This window comes from Pseudophryne corroboree, chromosome 2 (genome assembly GCF_028390025.1).
Source record: "Pseudophryne corroboree isolate aPseCor3 chromosome 2, aPseCor3.hap2, whole genome shotgun sequence".
Classification (NCBI taxonomy): domain Eukaryota; kingdom Metazoa; phylum Chordata; class Amphibia; order Anura; family Myobatrachidae; genus Pseudophryne; species Pseudophryne corroboree.
Window position 1 is genome coordinate 283,945,223 of NC_086445.1, and position 12,151 is coordinate 283,957,373.

Here is a 12,151-nt window from a genome sequence, read left to right on the forward strand (position 1 = left end):
CCGCACCTCGTGGGTTTAGCTAGTGGAGAGGAGAGAGGAAGGTGTATTTGGAGTTGGTGAGTTTGGTGGAGTTTTTGGTGGATTTGGAGAGGAGTTTGGTGATTGTTGAGTGCTGTACTGTGTGTGTAAGTAGTCTTGTCATATTTGTAGTATTGTTTTTTCACAGTTTGTCTACTTTTTTGTCCTTGTTTTTTTTTTACAGTCTTTTGTCATTGTTTGTGAGTGAGTGAGTGAGCGTGTGTGTTGGCTGTGTGGTGTGTAGTAGTAGGAGTAGTGGAGGAGTGTGCTTTGTGTTTTGATTTTTCAGTGTTTTTTGTTGTTTGTCATGTCAGACTCAGAGGTCAGTGTGGTGGCGGAGGTTAGTGAGGTGGAGGCTGGTAGTGAGGTGGAGGCTGGTAGTGAGGTGGAGGCTGTTAGTGAGGTGGAGGGGGGTAGTGAGAGGGAGGAGGTTAGTGAGGAGGAGGAGGAGGGGGTGCCTGTTGCTGTATTTTCCAGTGATAGTGATGGTGTTGTGGCTCCGCAGCCACGCACCACTACCAAGACTGGCAGGAATATAAAGTTCAGCTATGCTGAAAACATGGCTTTGGTGCGTGAGCTGATGAAGCACCATCGCCAATTGTTTGGTCAGGATGCTGGCAAGGTGTCCTCCCGCAGGAAGTCTATCCTGTGGGGGCAAGTAATACTTGCCGTGAATAGTGAGGGTGTGGTGAGGCGGACTGAGGACACGTGCCGCAAGAGGTTTTATGATATTAAGCGGCGTGTCAAGGCCAAGATGGCCAAAGAGGCCAAATCTGCAAGAAAAACCGGAGGTGGCCCCCCTTTCCGGGCCACCTATCGGGACTGGGAGGAGCCTGTGCGGGCATTGATTCCTGCCGAAGTGGTGTCTGCTACTCATGTCCGGGATTCGGACCGACCCACGCAGGATGGTAAGTTTGATGTGTTATATTTTTATTTAAATGTCCTCTAAATGTTGTAAATGTCATTTTTAAAGGGTAAAGGATGCATAAATTGTGTTTCACATATTGCAGGCCTATGCACCCTTAAGGTGTGTTTGTGTTTAGAATGTGCTTTTTTCACCTTGCATTGGCTGTTTGGTAAATTTAATATTGCGCAAAAACATGTGCAATGGCTTTTTAATTTTTTACAAAAAATGTTTTTTTTTTTGACGATATTGCTTGGACATCTGTGTTGTCTGCTTATTTTAAAAAGATTTTTGTATTTATTTACTTCTGAAAAACGGTGCAATTATTTCAACATTAAATTTGAGAAACATTTGCAAGTAGTCAATCTCTGCAATATCTGAGGCATAATTCTAAAATGTAACAGATTTATTGTGTGCAACATCATGTACATTTGGATATACACCACAAAATAATGATGCTTGAAGCTCTTAATCAGAAATTATTTGTTTATCCAATACATAATAGATGGTTACAGTACAATAAGGCTTTGCAGGGGTTTTTTTTACACAAAGCATGGTAATAATGTTTGGTACACTTTTTCAACAGTCTCACAGACCAGCCGGCCAGACAGGCCTCAGACAAGTCAGGATGAGGCTGGGATTGCAGGTAAGACTTCAGTGTAGTCACATATTCTGCAAACACATAGAAGTACAAAATATTAATGTTTATATTTTCACATAGGTTCTGCTTCTGGAAGCCGACCTCCTGTAAGGCGCCCATCACAGGGCTTGGGCCACTTACCCAGGAGGCCAAGTAAGACACGGCGTCTTGGCTCGGAATCTGCGGCTCCATCATCCCCACCCAGGCGACGACTTTCGGCAGTGTCACCCCAGCCACCACTGGCACTATTGGCGAGTTCGCAGAGTGATGAGCCCCGATCCCCTCAGTTATCTGGTGAGTAAAAACAGAAATTAAACACATAGGCAATAATATACACAGTACAGTTAATATGTTGTTAGTTGGTTTTGAGATTACATGTTTTCCAGAACAAGCAATGTGATGTTACGTCTTCAATTGCTAAAGGTGAAAAAAAAATTTTTTATAAGGTCTTAGTGGATGTTCTCGCCAACATCATTTTTAATAAATATCAGAATTTTTGAAAAATTTGCCCCACACACGTGCACATTTAAATAAAATAACAATAAAATTCCCCCCCAAAAAAAACATCCACAACATTATAGTGTTCACACATCTCCCCTGTCCAGTATGTAGATGGCTTACTTGCTCCGCTCCTCTGGACTATCCAGGTAAGTAGTCTATATCGTGGTCAGGGGAGGGAATCTAACAGTGTAATGCTGTGGAGGGGAGTTAGTTAGGTGAGGATTATGCAAATCTGTCTATGTGGCCGCCTGTGTTGGTATATATGTTTTTGAGCATAAAAAACATTATAAGTTTATAAAATCAACGCCAAAAAGTTAAAAAATGGAGTATTATGAATGTAGTAATGTGTAGAAGTAGCCTTGCTAAAAAATTACAAATAAACATTGCATGTTGGCCACCCCATACAGAGCCCAGCTTGATGGCCGACGTGGACCAGCAGGGACAAGACCAACAGGCAACCATCACACTGCAACTTACACCTGTTGACCCAAGCCAGCCAATACAGCTGCAGGATATCCCCCAAGCCTCCATCAGTCCACAACTGGCACAAGCTCCGCCCCCAAGCCAAATACCAGATGATTTTTGGGCCAGTTGGACAAGCCAACAGGCCCAAAGCAATGCCAGCCTGACCGCACATACACAACACCTTGCCAGTCTGCCCCATCATCTACCGCGTATTAGTCGCAACTCGGGCAGACTGATTGTACAAGTAGGGCGAATGGCAACCTCAATGGAGCAAATAAGGGCTGACAACAGCCAAATGCTTGCTCATTTATCGCGCATAGTAGATGAGCAACAGCGCCATCAGCAGGCACTCGTTCAGCTCATTCAGCACAACCAAGTGGTGAATGAGTCGTTATCCAGGATTGTAGCCAGCCACACTGCAACCAACACTCAGCTGATTGCAAGCCTTAATAATTTGAGCAGCAATATTTCATTGATGGGAGCTCACCAAGTAACCTCCAGCTCGGGGACCACGACCCCTATCCAAACACCAGTAACCTCCCCTGTTCGGCGTTCCTCCAGAGCACGTGCCAGTGAGCCAGCACAAAGCTCAGCACCCAGCACACACAAGCGGAAAAAATAACCCCAATGTGATTGGCAAAATAAAACTTTGTATTTGACAAACACACAACTTCCTGTGTCCGTCTCAAACATTGTCGAAGCTGCTCTGTATGTATGTATGTTTTTCATGGGTAATGACTGAAAATGTATTTTTAGCATAAACTAAGTACAATGGACACACCACTATAAACTACAAACAGTAAGTAACAAAACACACAATAGAAAGTAGTGCAAAGTGTTTAGTCAAGGATAATTACAGCCTACTAAAACTGACCTGAAAAATAGCGCAGGATCACTTCTTGCCGTACCTGCCTCCCTACATATGTACTCACACTGTCACCAGATGGGTCTAACTCCTCTGCTTGCCGACTGCTTTCTCCCTCATCATGTGCCAGATGTTGGGTTAAACACAGATTATGGAGAAAACAGCAGCAGAACACAACTCTAGTCACCTTTGAGGGACTATACAACAAAAGGCCAGCAGATTTATCCAGACACCGAAACCGTGACTTCAGCACACCAAAACATCTTTCTATCACATTCCGCGTAGCCTTATGTGCATGATTGTAACTGTGTTCAGCAGGAGAATCAGGTTGGGACAATGGAGTAAGGAGCCAAGAGTAGCAGCCGTAACCCCCATCACCTGAAAAACAGATATAGTCCACATTAGTACATATGTTAGATTATTCTTTCACCTAATCATAACTCGAGTTTGTGGATAAAAGACATACACACAAAACATTTTAAACATACCCAACAGCCAGCCATCAGGCATTTGTCCGGCCTCAAATTTATCGAAGAGCGATGACTGACTGAGGATGAAGGAGTCATGGCAGCCACCAGGGTAACCTGCAACAACACTCATAATTTTTAAGTTTGCATCACAGACCACCTGGACATTAGTTGATTGGGACAGATGTCTATTAGTATATATATATTGGCGGCCCTTAGGTGATCTCAGCTGAACGTGTGTGCAATCTATGGCCCCCAGCACATTGGGCATGCCAGCAAGCTCATAGAAAGCTACCCTGACAGCACTCCACTCCGACTCCTCGGTAGGGAAGCAGATTGAGGCATTAATGTGTGGCTCCAACACATCCAAAACCTGAGTGGACATTAAAGAAGCTAAGGTGAGTGTCATGTTAGGTATTCTCTACAATACTGTGTTGTTTGAACTTACAGAAGCAACACTTAGACATAACCGCCTATGTATTTTTAGACTCACCTGCATCAAATATCTGGAAAAGGTGGGCTGTGAGATACCAATGACGTCGCCTGCCACAGCCTGGAAGCTCCCAGTAGCCATAAAGTGTAACACAGCCAGGAGTTTGTGTAGGCCTGAGACAGAGCGAGAGCGTGCTGTCTCAGGGTCTATGCCCAGTTTGACAAGGTCATACAGGTGGAAAATGTTGTTTCTATTTAGGCGGAACATCTGTATGACCCTATCATCGGACAATGCATTTAAGTTTAAACGCCCTCTAAAAAAACGAGGCTGGCGCAGCCTCCGCGGTACCTGGACAACCTGTTGACCATGTTCACTTACCTGGGCCTGATTCCTGGAAGCCTCATGGAGCAGTCTAAGGTATCCCACAGCAAACAAAAAATCATTGCCACACACCACAGCCGCCATTTCAGAGTGAGAGAAGTTCAAAATGTGCCTGGAACACTTTTATAGGGCCAAACATTCAGGTGTGAGTAATGGATAATTGAGTACACATGTAAACACGCTTTTCAAATGCTGGCGCGTTTTTTTTTAGGAAAAAATTACGATTTGTAATTTTTCGCGGCCGCGAATGCATTTTCACGGCAGCAATTACAATTACGAATGGTTAGTAAATGACCGAGATTCATATCTAAACAGGCGTAATTTGACCGATGGTGTATTCATTCGTAATTTTTTACTTGGACTTGCAAAAAATTACGAATGCCCTCATCTCTGCCGTGATTAGTGTTTAGTAAATTACCGAGATGACACTTTGAAGAAAAAACGGCATCTCGGTCAAAATCGGGAGCTTAGTAAATTTCCCCCAATGTATCAAGAGACAATAGACTGCTGTTAGAATAAAATTGGTAACAGCATTTGGAAATCCAGGTAGTCTCCCATGCAAGTACTAACAAGTCAAAACACTGCTTAGCTTAAAAGAACAGATGAATTTGGGCATGAGGAGTGTAGTGTAGCTGTAGGTAAGATTTGTAGTTTCACTTAGATCTCTTCTACAGTATTTCTCTTTACTATATCTATCTATTATAAATATACAGGTCTATCTATCTATATGTCTATCTAATAGATAGATATATAGATATCTGATTGCGGTTGTAATAAACCGAAACATTGCCTAATGTAAGGGCTGTTGTCCCTACTTAGACCGATGAGTGACGCCAGTATCACCTACCTATATTTTTATATCTCTCTCTATCTCTCTCTCTATCGCTCTCTCTTGTAAAGAAGTACAGTGTTGGCTTTTTACTTCCTAACCTGGCATCAGGGCACAATCAGGGTCTGGGAACGGCTGCCAGTGCATCTGGTCCTCATTCTCTCCCATACACATTAGGCGCCGGGGAAGGTCATGGGATCGCAACGTGTGACTTCAAGTACCCAGCGCCCAAGGCCAAGTATAGCCACAGAAAGGGAAGCGGGGGGTCCGGAATATTAGCAAGAAAGGGGAGGAGCTGCCTCTTCTCCCCTTTCAGCCATCCCCGCCAGCAATAGGTGAAATTAGGCCCAGGCAGGAAGCAGCGCTACTAAGTCTGGGACGAGGAGTAGAAATGAGAGGGGAGGAGAGGGTAGAAGGATCCCTCCTCCCGCTCTGGCCGGGACCCGAAAGGCAAACATTGACTGGCTGACTGTACCATCGGCTACGCGGCATGGAGACTCTGGGACACTGGCAGTGGGCGCAGCATGACTCATTGTAATACCGGCAGTTGTGGGACCCTTCACTCTGGCGGGTCTTGGTGCAATGCACCGGCTGCATCGCTGGTAGTTCCACCACTAGGCCCACAAGTGCTGTCATTGTTACACTGAGACCTTACAGTTTAGCAGTGAGGGGTCACAATCTAATCCTACACCCTGGACATTAGAGGTAATTTCAAGATGACACAATAACACATTTCACACAACTCAGATCCTTGACAAACATCTGCGGTGCTGGGTAAAGTCAGCCGGGACTTGGTATGCATCAAGACATAGATATCACAAAGGCATGGCATAGGTTTGCATCAACTAGACTGAGTGAGGATGGGCATTGTCAGGTATGGTGTAGGCACAATGGTATAACTAACAGTGTAAAATATGTTTTTGCTTCATGAAGCCTGTATAAAATGAAAATGAGATAATGGGGTCAGGGGAAGCATTTCTAATGGCTTTACTTGATTTGAGAGGTGGGATGGCAGGGGTTGGGAATGAAATGCCAGCGGTGGGACGCCGGCAGTCAGAATACCGACAGGGGAAGGTAAGAATGTGAACTTTCACCGAATAGCCCCTACCTCTCTTTCTAGCAGCCTAAACTGGGGTGCATAAACCTAACCCCCCCCCCTCTCCGCAATGGTCACCAGATTGCAAAGGTTCTTAATGGGCTGTATGATATGGTCACACAGCATGGTTGGCCAAGGGTCAGGAGGGTGTAACAGTGAATTAAGACAAAATATGTGAGGTTATGTGTAAACTGTACAGAGGGGATGTAATTAGATAGGGAGGCATTAAAGGTTATGTGGGTGGATCCAGAATTTGATAAGCTTGTCTGAAGAGGTGAGTTTTCAGGGAACGTTTGAAGGTTTGGAGACTAGAGGTGAGTCTTATTGCCCATGAGAGGGCATTCCACAGAGTGAGCGCAGCCCGGATAAAGTCCTGCAGTTTTGAGTGGGAGCAAGTAATGCATGTGGATGAGAGATGCAGGTCTTCTGTAGAGCGGAGAGGATAGGTAGGGATATATTTTGAGATCTTCTTGAGATCGTCTTGAGGAAGTCTCCGGTTGCCTAGGAGACGAAACGCGTTGACGCCCACTCCACATTGGTCTCTGTCTAGTCTGATTTGTCCGTGGAACGGACCTACTGCTATACACAGCTACAAGCTTCTCCCTGCACGCTGCACGCCGGGTGCTCCAGCTGATTGCCAGCCGCAGATTACACCCCGAGAGGCAGCAGTCTGGTGCTCAAAGCCGGCGGTATCCTGCAGTATTTCACGTCAAAGTTTCATCACTGCCATCAAAGCCGGTGTGTACCAGCTAACTACCGCATACGGCTGCCCGCAGCGGCTCCAATTTCACCTGCCATTCCACTTGTACTTACCGGGTGTCTGCTAATGTCCTCCGCAGTGGGGTCTACTGCCCGTGGTGTGAATTAATTACAGAAACCGCCTGACAAAGCCATCAATCAGGGGAGCTTTTTGCGAATGGAACGGTAACTCTATTCTATTAATCACCTACACATGTGCAATTTATCATAAAACGGGCCCTGTTTCTAAAACAACTCAGGAACCAGCACATTGGTAATCATTCATGATAATTAATACATATTATCCATTAAGAGACTGCATTATCGGGACTTTTTATTTTACTTAATTTTTATTTATTCTGATACTGGGACGCCAGTGCTGAATAATTCAATTCTTACCAAACAGAGCCAATGAGATATTTTTAGAATATATAGTATATTGTTTATATTGTCCGTCTAGAGAGCAATTTATTGCTACAAAGTTTATGTATGTATGTGTTTTATGTTGCTAATCTTAACAGACCAAATATAAAAGTGGTTATTTATAATTGAAGTTGTACTGAGTCAATCATTATACATGACAGACTGCACACTGGTATCACAAAGTGTTTTTTGGCGCAGAGTAAATCTTTTTTTCTTTATCATCCACTAGGGGTCACTGGAGTACTCTTGGGATATGGACGGGCGTAGCCCGAACAAAGGCACTGAATATTTAAATTTAGGCCTCTCCCCCCCCTCCATATCCCCGAGTACCTCAGTGTACTCTCTCAGTGTTTTTTCGGTGCTCACAGCACGAACATTGGCTTGTGGTATAACCACACTTGGATTTTTATTTTTAATTTTTATTTTTAATTTTTATTTTTACACTTAGCACATCCCTTCCCAGTTTCTGGAAAAACATGGGTCCGGGATAGTGCCGCTGCACGGGCAGCGAATGGCGTGTCGGTCCTCACAAAGAGCACCCTCACAGCCACAGGCGCTACAAGGCAGCGCATGGCGTGTCGGTCCTCACAAAGAGCACCCTCACAGCCACAGGCAGACACTGTCTCCTACTGCAACTGGACGGAGCTTACACAAAGAAGCCCCGTCACAGCCAGGATGAAAGCCCCGTCACAAACTGGACGGAGCTTACAGGAGTGCGGCACTACAAGGTATGGTGGGGGGTCAGGGCGGTCAGCTCACGCTGCCGCCCTGCTGTGTGGGGAAAGCCTTTATTGTTACGCCGCTTTGCCCACCGCTTATAGCGCGGCAGGATACCCCGCTGAACGAAGAGAGCGGCCGCACGTCACTCACAGACGCCGGCCGCTCTCCCAGCCACTGTACCAGAACTCTGCCTCTGTAAAGCGGCCGCACGTCATTCAGACGGCTCTCCCAGATCTCTGCCTCTGTAGAGCGGCCGCACGTCATTCACAGACGCCGGCCGCTCTCCCAGAACTCTGCCTCTGTACTCCCAGCCACTGTACCAGATGCCACTGTACAGCGGCCGCACGTCATTTACAGACGCCGGCCGCTCTCCCAGCCACTGTACGCGAGCGCCGCCCAAGCAGCCACTCTGCGTACCCGGGTCTAAAGCTCCGAGCGGCCGTACGTCACTAAAGACGCCGGCCGCTCTTCCAGCGCTGCACCCGGCCACTGCTGTATGAGGCGCCGCCCGTTCTTCCGGCCCGGCGCACTATACCAGCGCTCCCCGGGTTTCCCTAGGCTCCCTGCACTCGCTTCCGGCCGCTGCACAGGGAGAAGCTAAAAGCTACATCACAAGCAGCGCGGCTGCAGGGGGGTGACGGTGAGTAAAGCCCATAGCAGCAGCAAAGGTTGCATGGGTTAAGAGACTGCTCAGTTTAAATAAGCAGCAACAAAGGCTGCTTGGAAATAAGATACATCACTGCAGGCAGTGTTGAGTAAAACCCATAGCAGCAGAAGGCTGCAGGGGTTAAGAAACTGCTTAGTGTTTAAACAGTTAATGGAATAACTGGAAGGCTAACTAAAGAATAAGGCTGCATAATGTATTGTAAACTGCATTTTACTGTATAATACATCTGTAACTGTAGAATAGGCTATTAAGCCTATATTTAATGTATAATAGGCTATTAAGCCTATAGTAACACTGCAGCAGGTAACCTACCTGTCCTGTGATTTTCAGTGGAAGCATGGCATGACGGTCATTTTAATCATTGCTGTTCTTACAGGTTATAATTCCAGAACATTCCGCCCATACACCTATACTCCACAAGGAGGCGCAGGGGTGTTAGTGGGAATTTTTTAGTTCAGTTTTCACATAAGTTAGCCATGTAATCTGTATTTCTACTTAATTCTAGAACATTCCTGCCCTACATCTCTAAGCCACCAGAGGCGCAGGGAAGTTAGTAGGAATTTGGTTCGGGTTTCATATGCCCATGTGAACTGCTTTTCACATAAAGAATACTTTGATTTCTCTTCATATCGAATAAATCTTTCGTTTTTTGCTAAAGATTTCCGTAGAGAGAAACAAGCTTGAGTTTCATATGAATATGCTGTTCAGCAATAACATATATATATATGCCACATAATAACTTCATTGAGTCGTGCAAGTGTCTGTCTATTGCCTATTATGGTGTCTGTCTACATAGCGAGTACGGCTATAGTGCAGACTAAAAATAATTTTAAAAATCCTATGTTAACATTGGCAATTCAAATTTAAAGAGCGGTAACATCGGAGTCTCGGAATGACTCCGCCAGCTCTAACAAAAGACAGTCTTTCCAAAGGGGCCAATTTCCCTTTGGGTACCAGAGTGTTTATTTCACTGGTCTTATAATTTAATGCACGATTCTATGTCAAATTCACACCGATAACTACGAGTGAGAACGGTACATTAGTCCAGCACTCAGATAGTGCGGGGGGGTTTTTAACAACATACATAATCGTTTCCAAAAGGACGCGATCCACCATTGGTAAATGATTTTCTGTCAAACATTATACAAACCCAGGATACATTTGGGTCACTAGAATCTATGTATGAAACAATGACGATCACTGGTAAAACAAGCTGCAGAGTATATCTGTAAAGCTTCTGCTAACGCCGGTTAATTTCATTGTCGCTAGTTAAGCGCGACAAGGCCAGAGCTTGTTTGCTCATAAATTTAATATACTTGTAACGGTATTTTATCCCTTTATGATATTCAGCCATTACCGCATACAGTATACTTGTAACGGCGTTTTATCCCTTTATAAGAAACAGTCACGCATTGTAACGACAGGACGTTACAGTCAGCAAGCCAGTGGTTTAATGACCTCTTTTACAATTGTGGAAGCGCGTCTTTACATGTTACATTTGCGAGGTTTCAGGACTTCAACTCATACATGTCTCAGCTATTTACAGCTTAAAGTACAAAACTGCCTCTGTCGAACGGTTTGGCAGGTTGTCATTTAGTCTTTGCTGGTTTATAAACCAGGCAGTAGTACGCCAACAGAGTCAGAGTTACTTATTCACCTCTGTTTCAGCAAGACCAAACAGCTCCGTCGCAATATCAAAAGTCATTTACTACAGTTAGAAAATGGATTTTCTGCGGTTAGTATTTGCTTATTGGAGCCACAAAATTTGCATAATTGCATTTGATCTTGACAATGCGTATTTACCCAGTCCGGTTTGTTCATCACAGGTTCTAGCGTTTGCAAATCGCCACAACCATTAACCATTTCATATCTACCGTTGCTTATCGCTTTGGGTATTTACCAAAGTGATGTTGGGATGATAGCTCATCTCACATAAGAACTCTGTCTCAACAAAGTTCCTCTAACTTGCGCTACTAAGGTATACTGCGGTAGCAGATCAAGTTCGAAAACAATCGCATCTAATTCCGTCTAAACGATGTCAATTCCTAGGTAAGATTATAAATACGGTAAATCAAAGACTTTTACCTACTACACCAGCAAGAACAAATGTACATCTAGTAATTAGTGCAAAACACGCACACTAGCGATACATTGGTGTATTCACCTATTAAGAATAAAGATGTGTTTTCAATTTAGTTCGCCACCCTTCACTCGCGTTTCCCACAGAGGGACAAGGGTGCATATACTCTGGACGACAGTCGCAGAGGGTCAGGATTTGTAATTAAAATCAGCGACAAAGGTTCTAAAACACGACAGATTGCTGTCGATAAATGTCCTAGAACTCTGTGCATTTTACAATGCAATACATGATTCGCTTTCAGTCTGACCAGGGAGATACTCTGGTTTCTCTTCAGAACGAATAAATCTTTCGCCTTTTACTAAAGATTTCCGTGGAAAGGAACAACCGTGAGTTTCATGTAAATTTTTGATGCCTGCCTCACGCTGGCCTTAAGCAGTCAAACAAGGCAACGGCAGTTGCATACACAACAACCAGTGAGAACCAAGAAGCCGCATGGCAATGCAGCAGGTAACTCAAATCCTCAATGGCTCAGAACACCATTATGTGAAAATGTCAAGAGATCATTCCGTGACTGGACATCTGTTAGACAGATGATCTCACCCGTCAGGATTTGGATACTGAAAACTGGACATTCAATCCAGAGGTGTTTCATATGTGAGTCCACAGAAGGGGGTTACCCTCAAGTATACATGATGGCATCTCGCCACAATTAGAAAAGCTCAGTATGTGTACAAAACAGATCAAAAGGGCAGTGGCGGTGGAGTCTCTCACATTCAGGGGATCATTCAGCATCGTGTATCTGGCTCCACCATTTTCCGCTGCTCTCTCCGTTGCCAAAACGGATCATAAGACAGTTTGTCACAGTCATACTGGTGGTATCTCATGGGTTTCGGAGAAGTTTGCTTCTCGAATTTTCAAGGAATA

The 12,151-nt window shown here is 44.7% G+C and overlaps 1 protein-coding gene, 1 non-coding gene and 1 pseudogene across 2 annotated transcripts; all 3 read left to right on the forward strand.

Annotated features, from left to right (window-relative positions):
- The first annotated feature begins 1,512 nt into the window (after positions 1-1,512).
- On the forward strand, positions 1,513-3,162 carry LOC135050731 (uncharacterized). The gene is made up of 3 exons (XM_063957112.1): positions 1,513-1,568; positions 1,644-1,856; positions 2,471-3,162. Exon 3 carries the CDS (start codon positions 2,482-2,484, stop codon positions 3,148-3,150), a length of 669 nt encoding a protein of 222 aa, XP_063813182.1. The 5' UTR covers positions 1,513-1,568; positions 1,644-1,856; positions 2,471-2,481; the 3' UTR covers positions 3,151-3,162.
- Positions 3,163-9,755: 6,593 nt separating this feature from the next.
- LOC135054179 (U5 spliceosomal RNA) lies at positions 9,756-9,863 on the forward strand (annotated as a pseudogene).
- A 1,678-nt stretch (positions 9,864-11,541) lies between these two features.
- On the forward strand, positions 11,542-11,655 carry LOC135054105 (U5 spliceosomal RNA). Its single transcript, XR_010243357.1, has one exon. It is a non-coding gene; the product is annotated as a U5 spliceosomal RNA (small nuclear RNA).
- Positions 11,656-12,151: the final 496 nt, after the last annotated feature.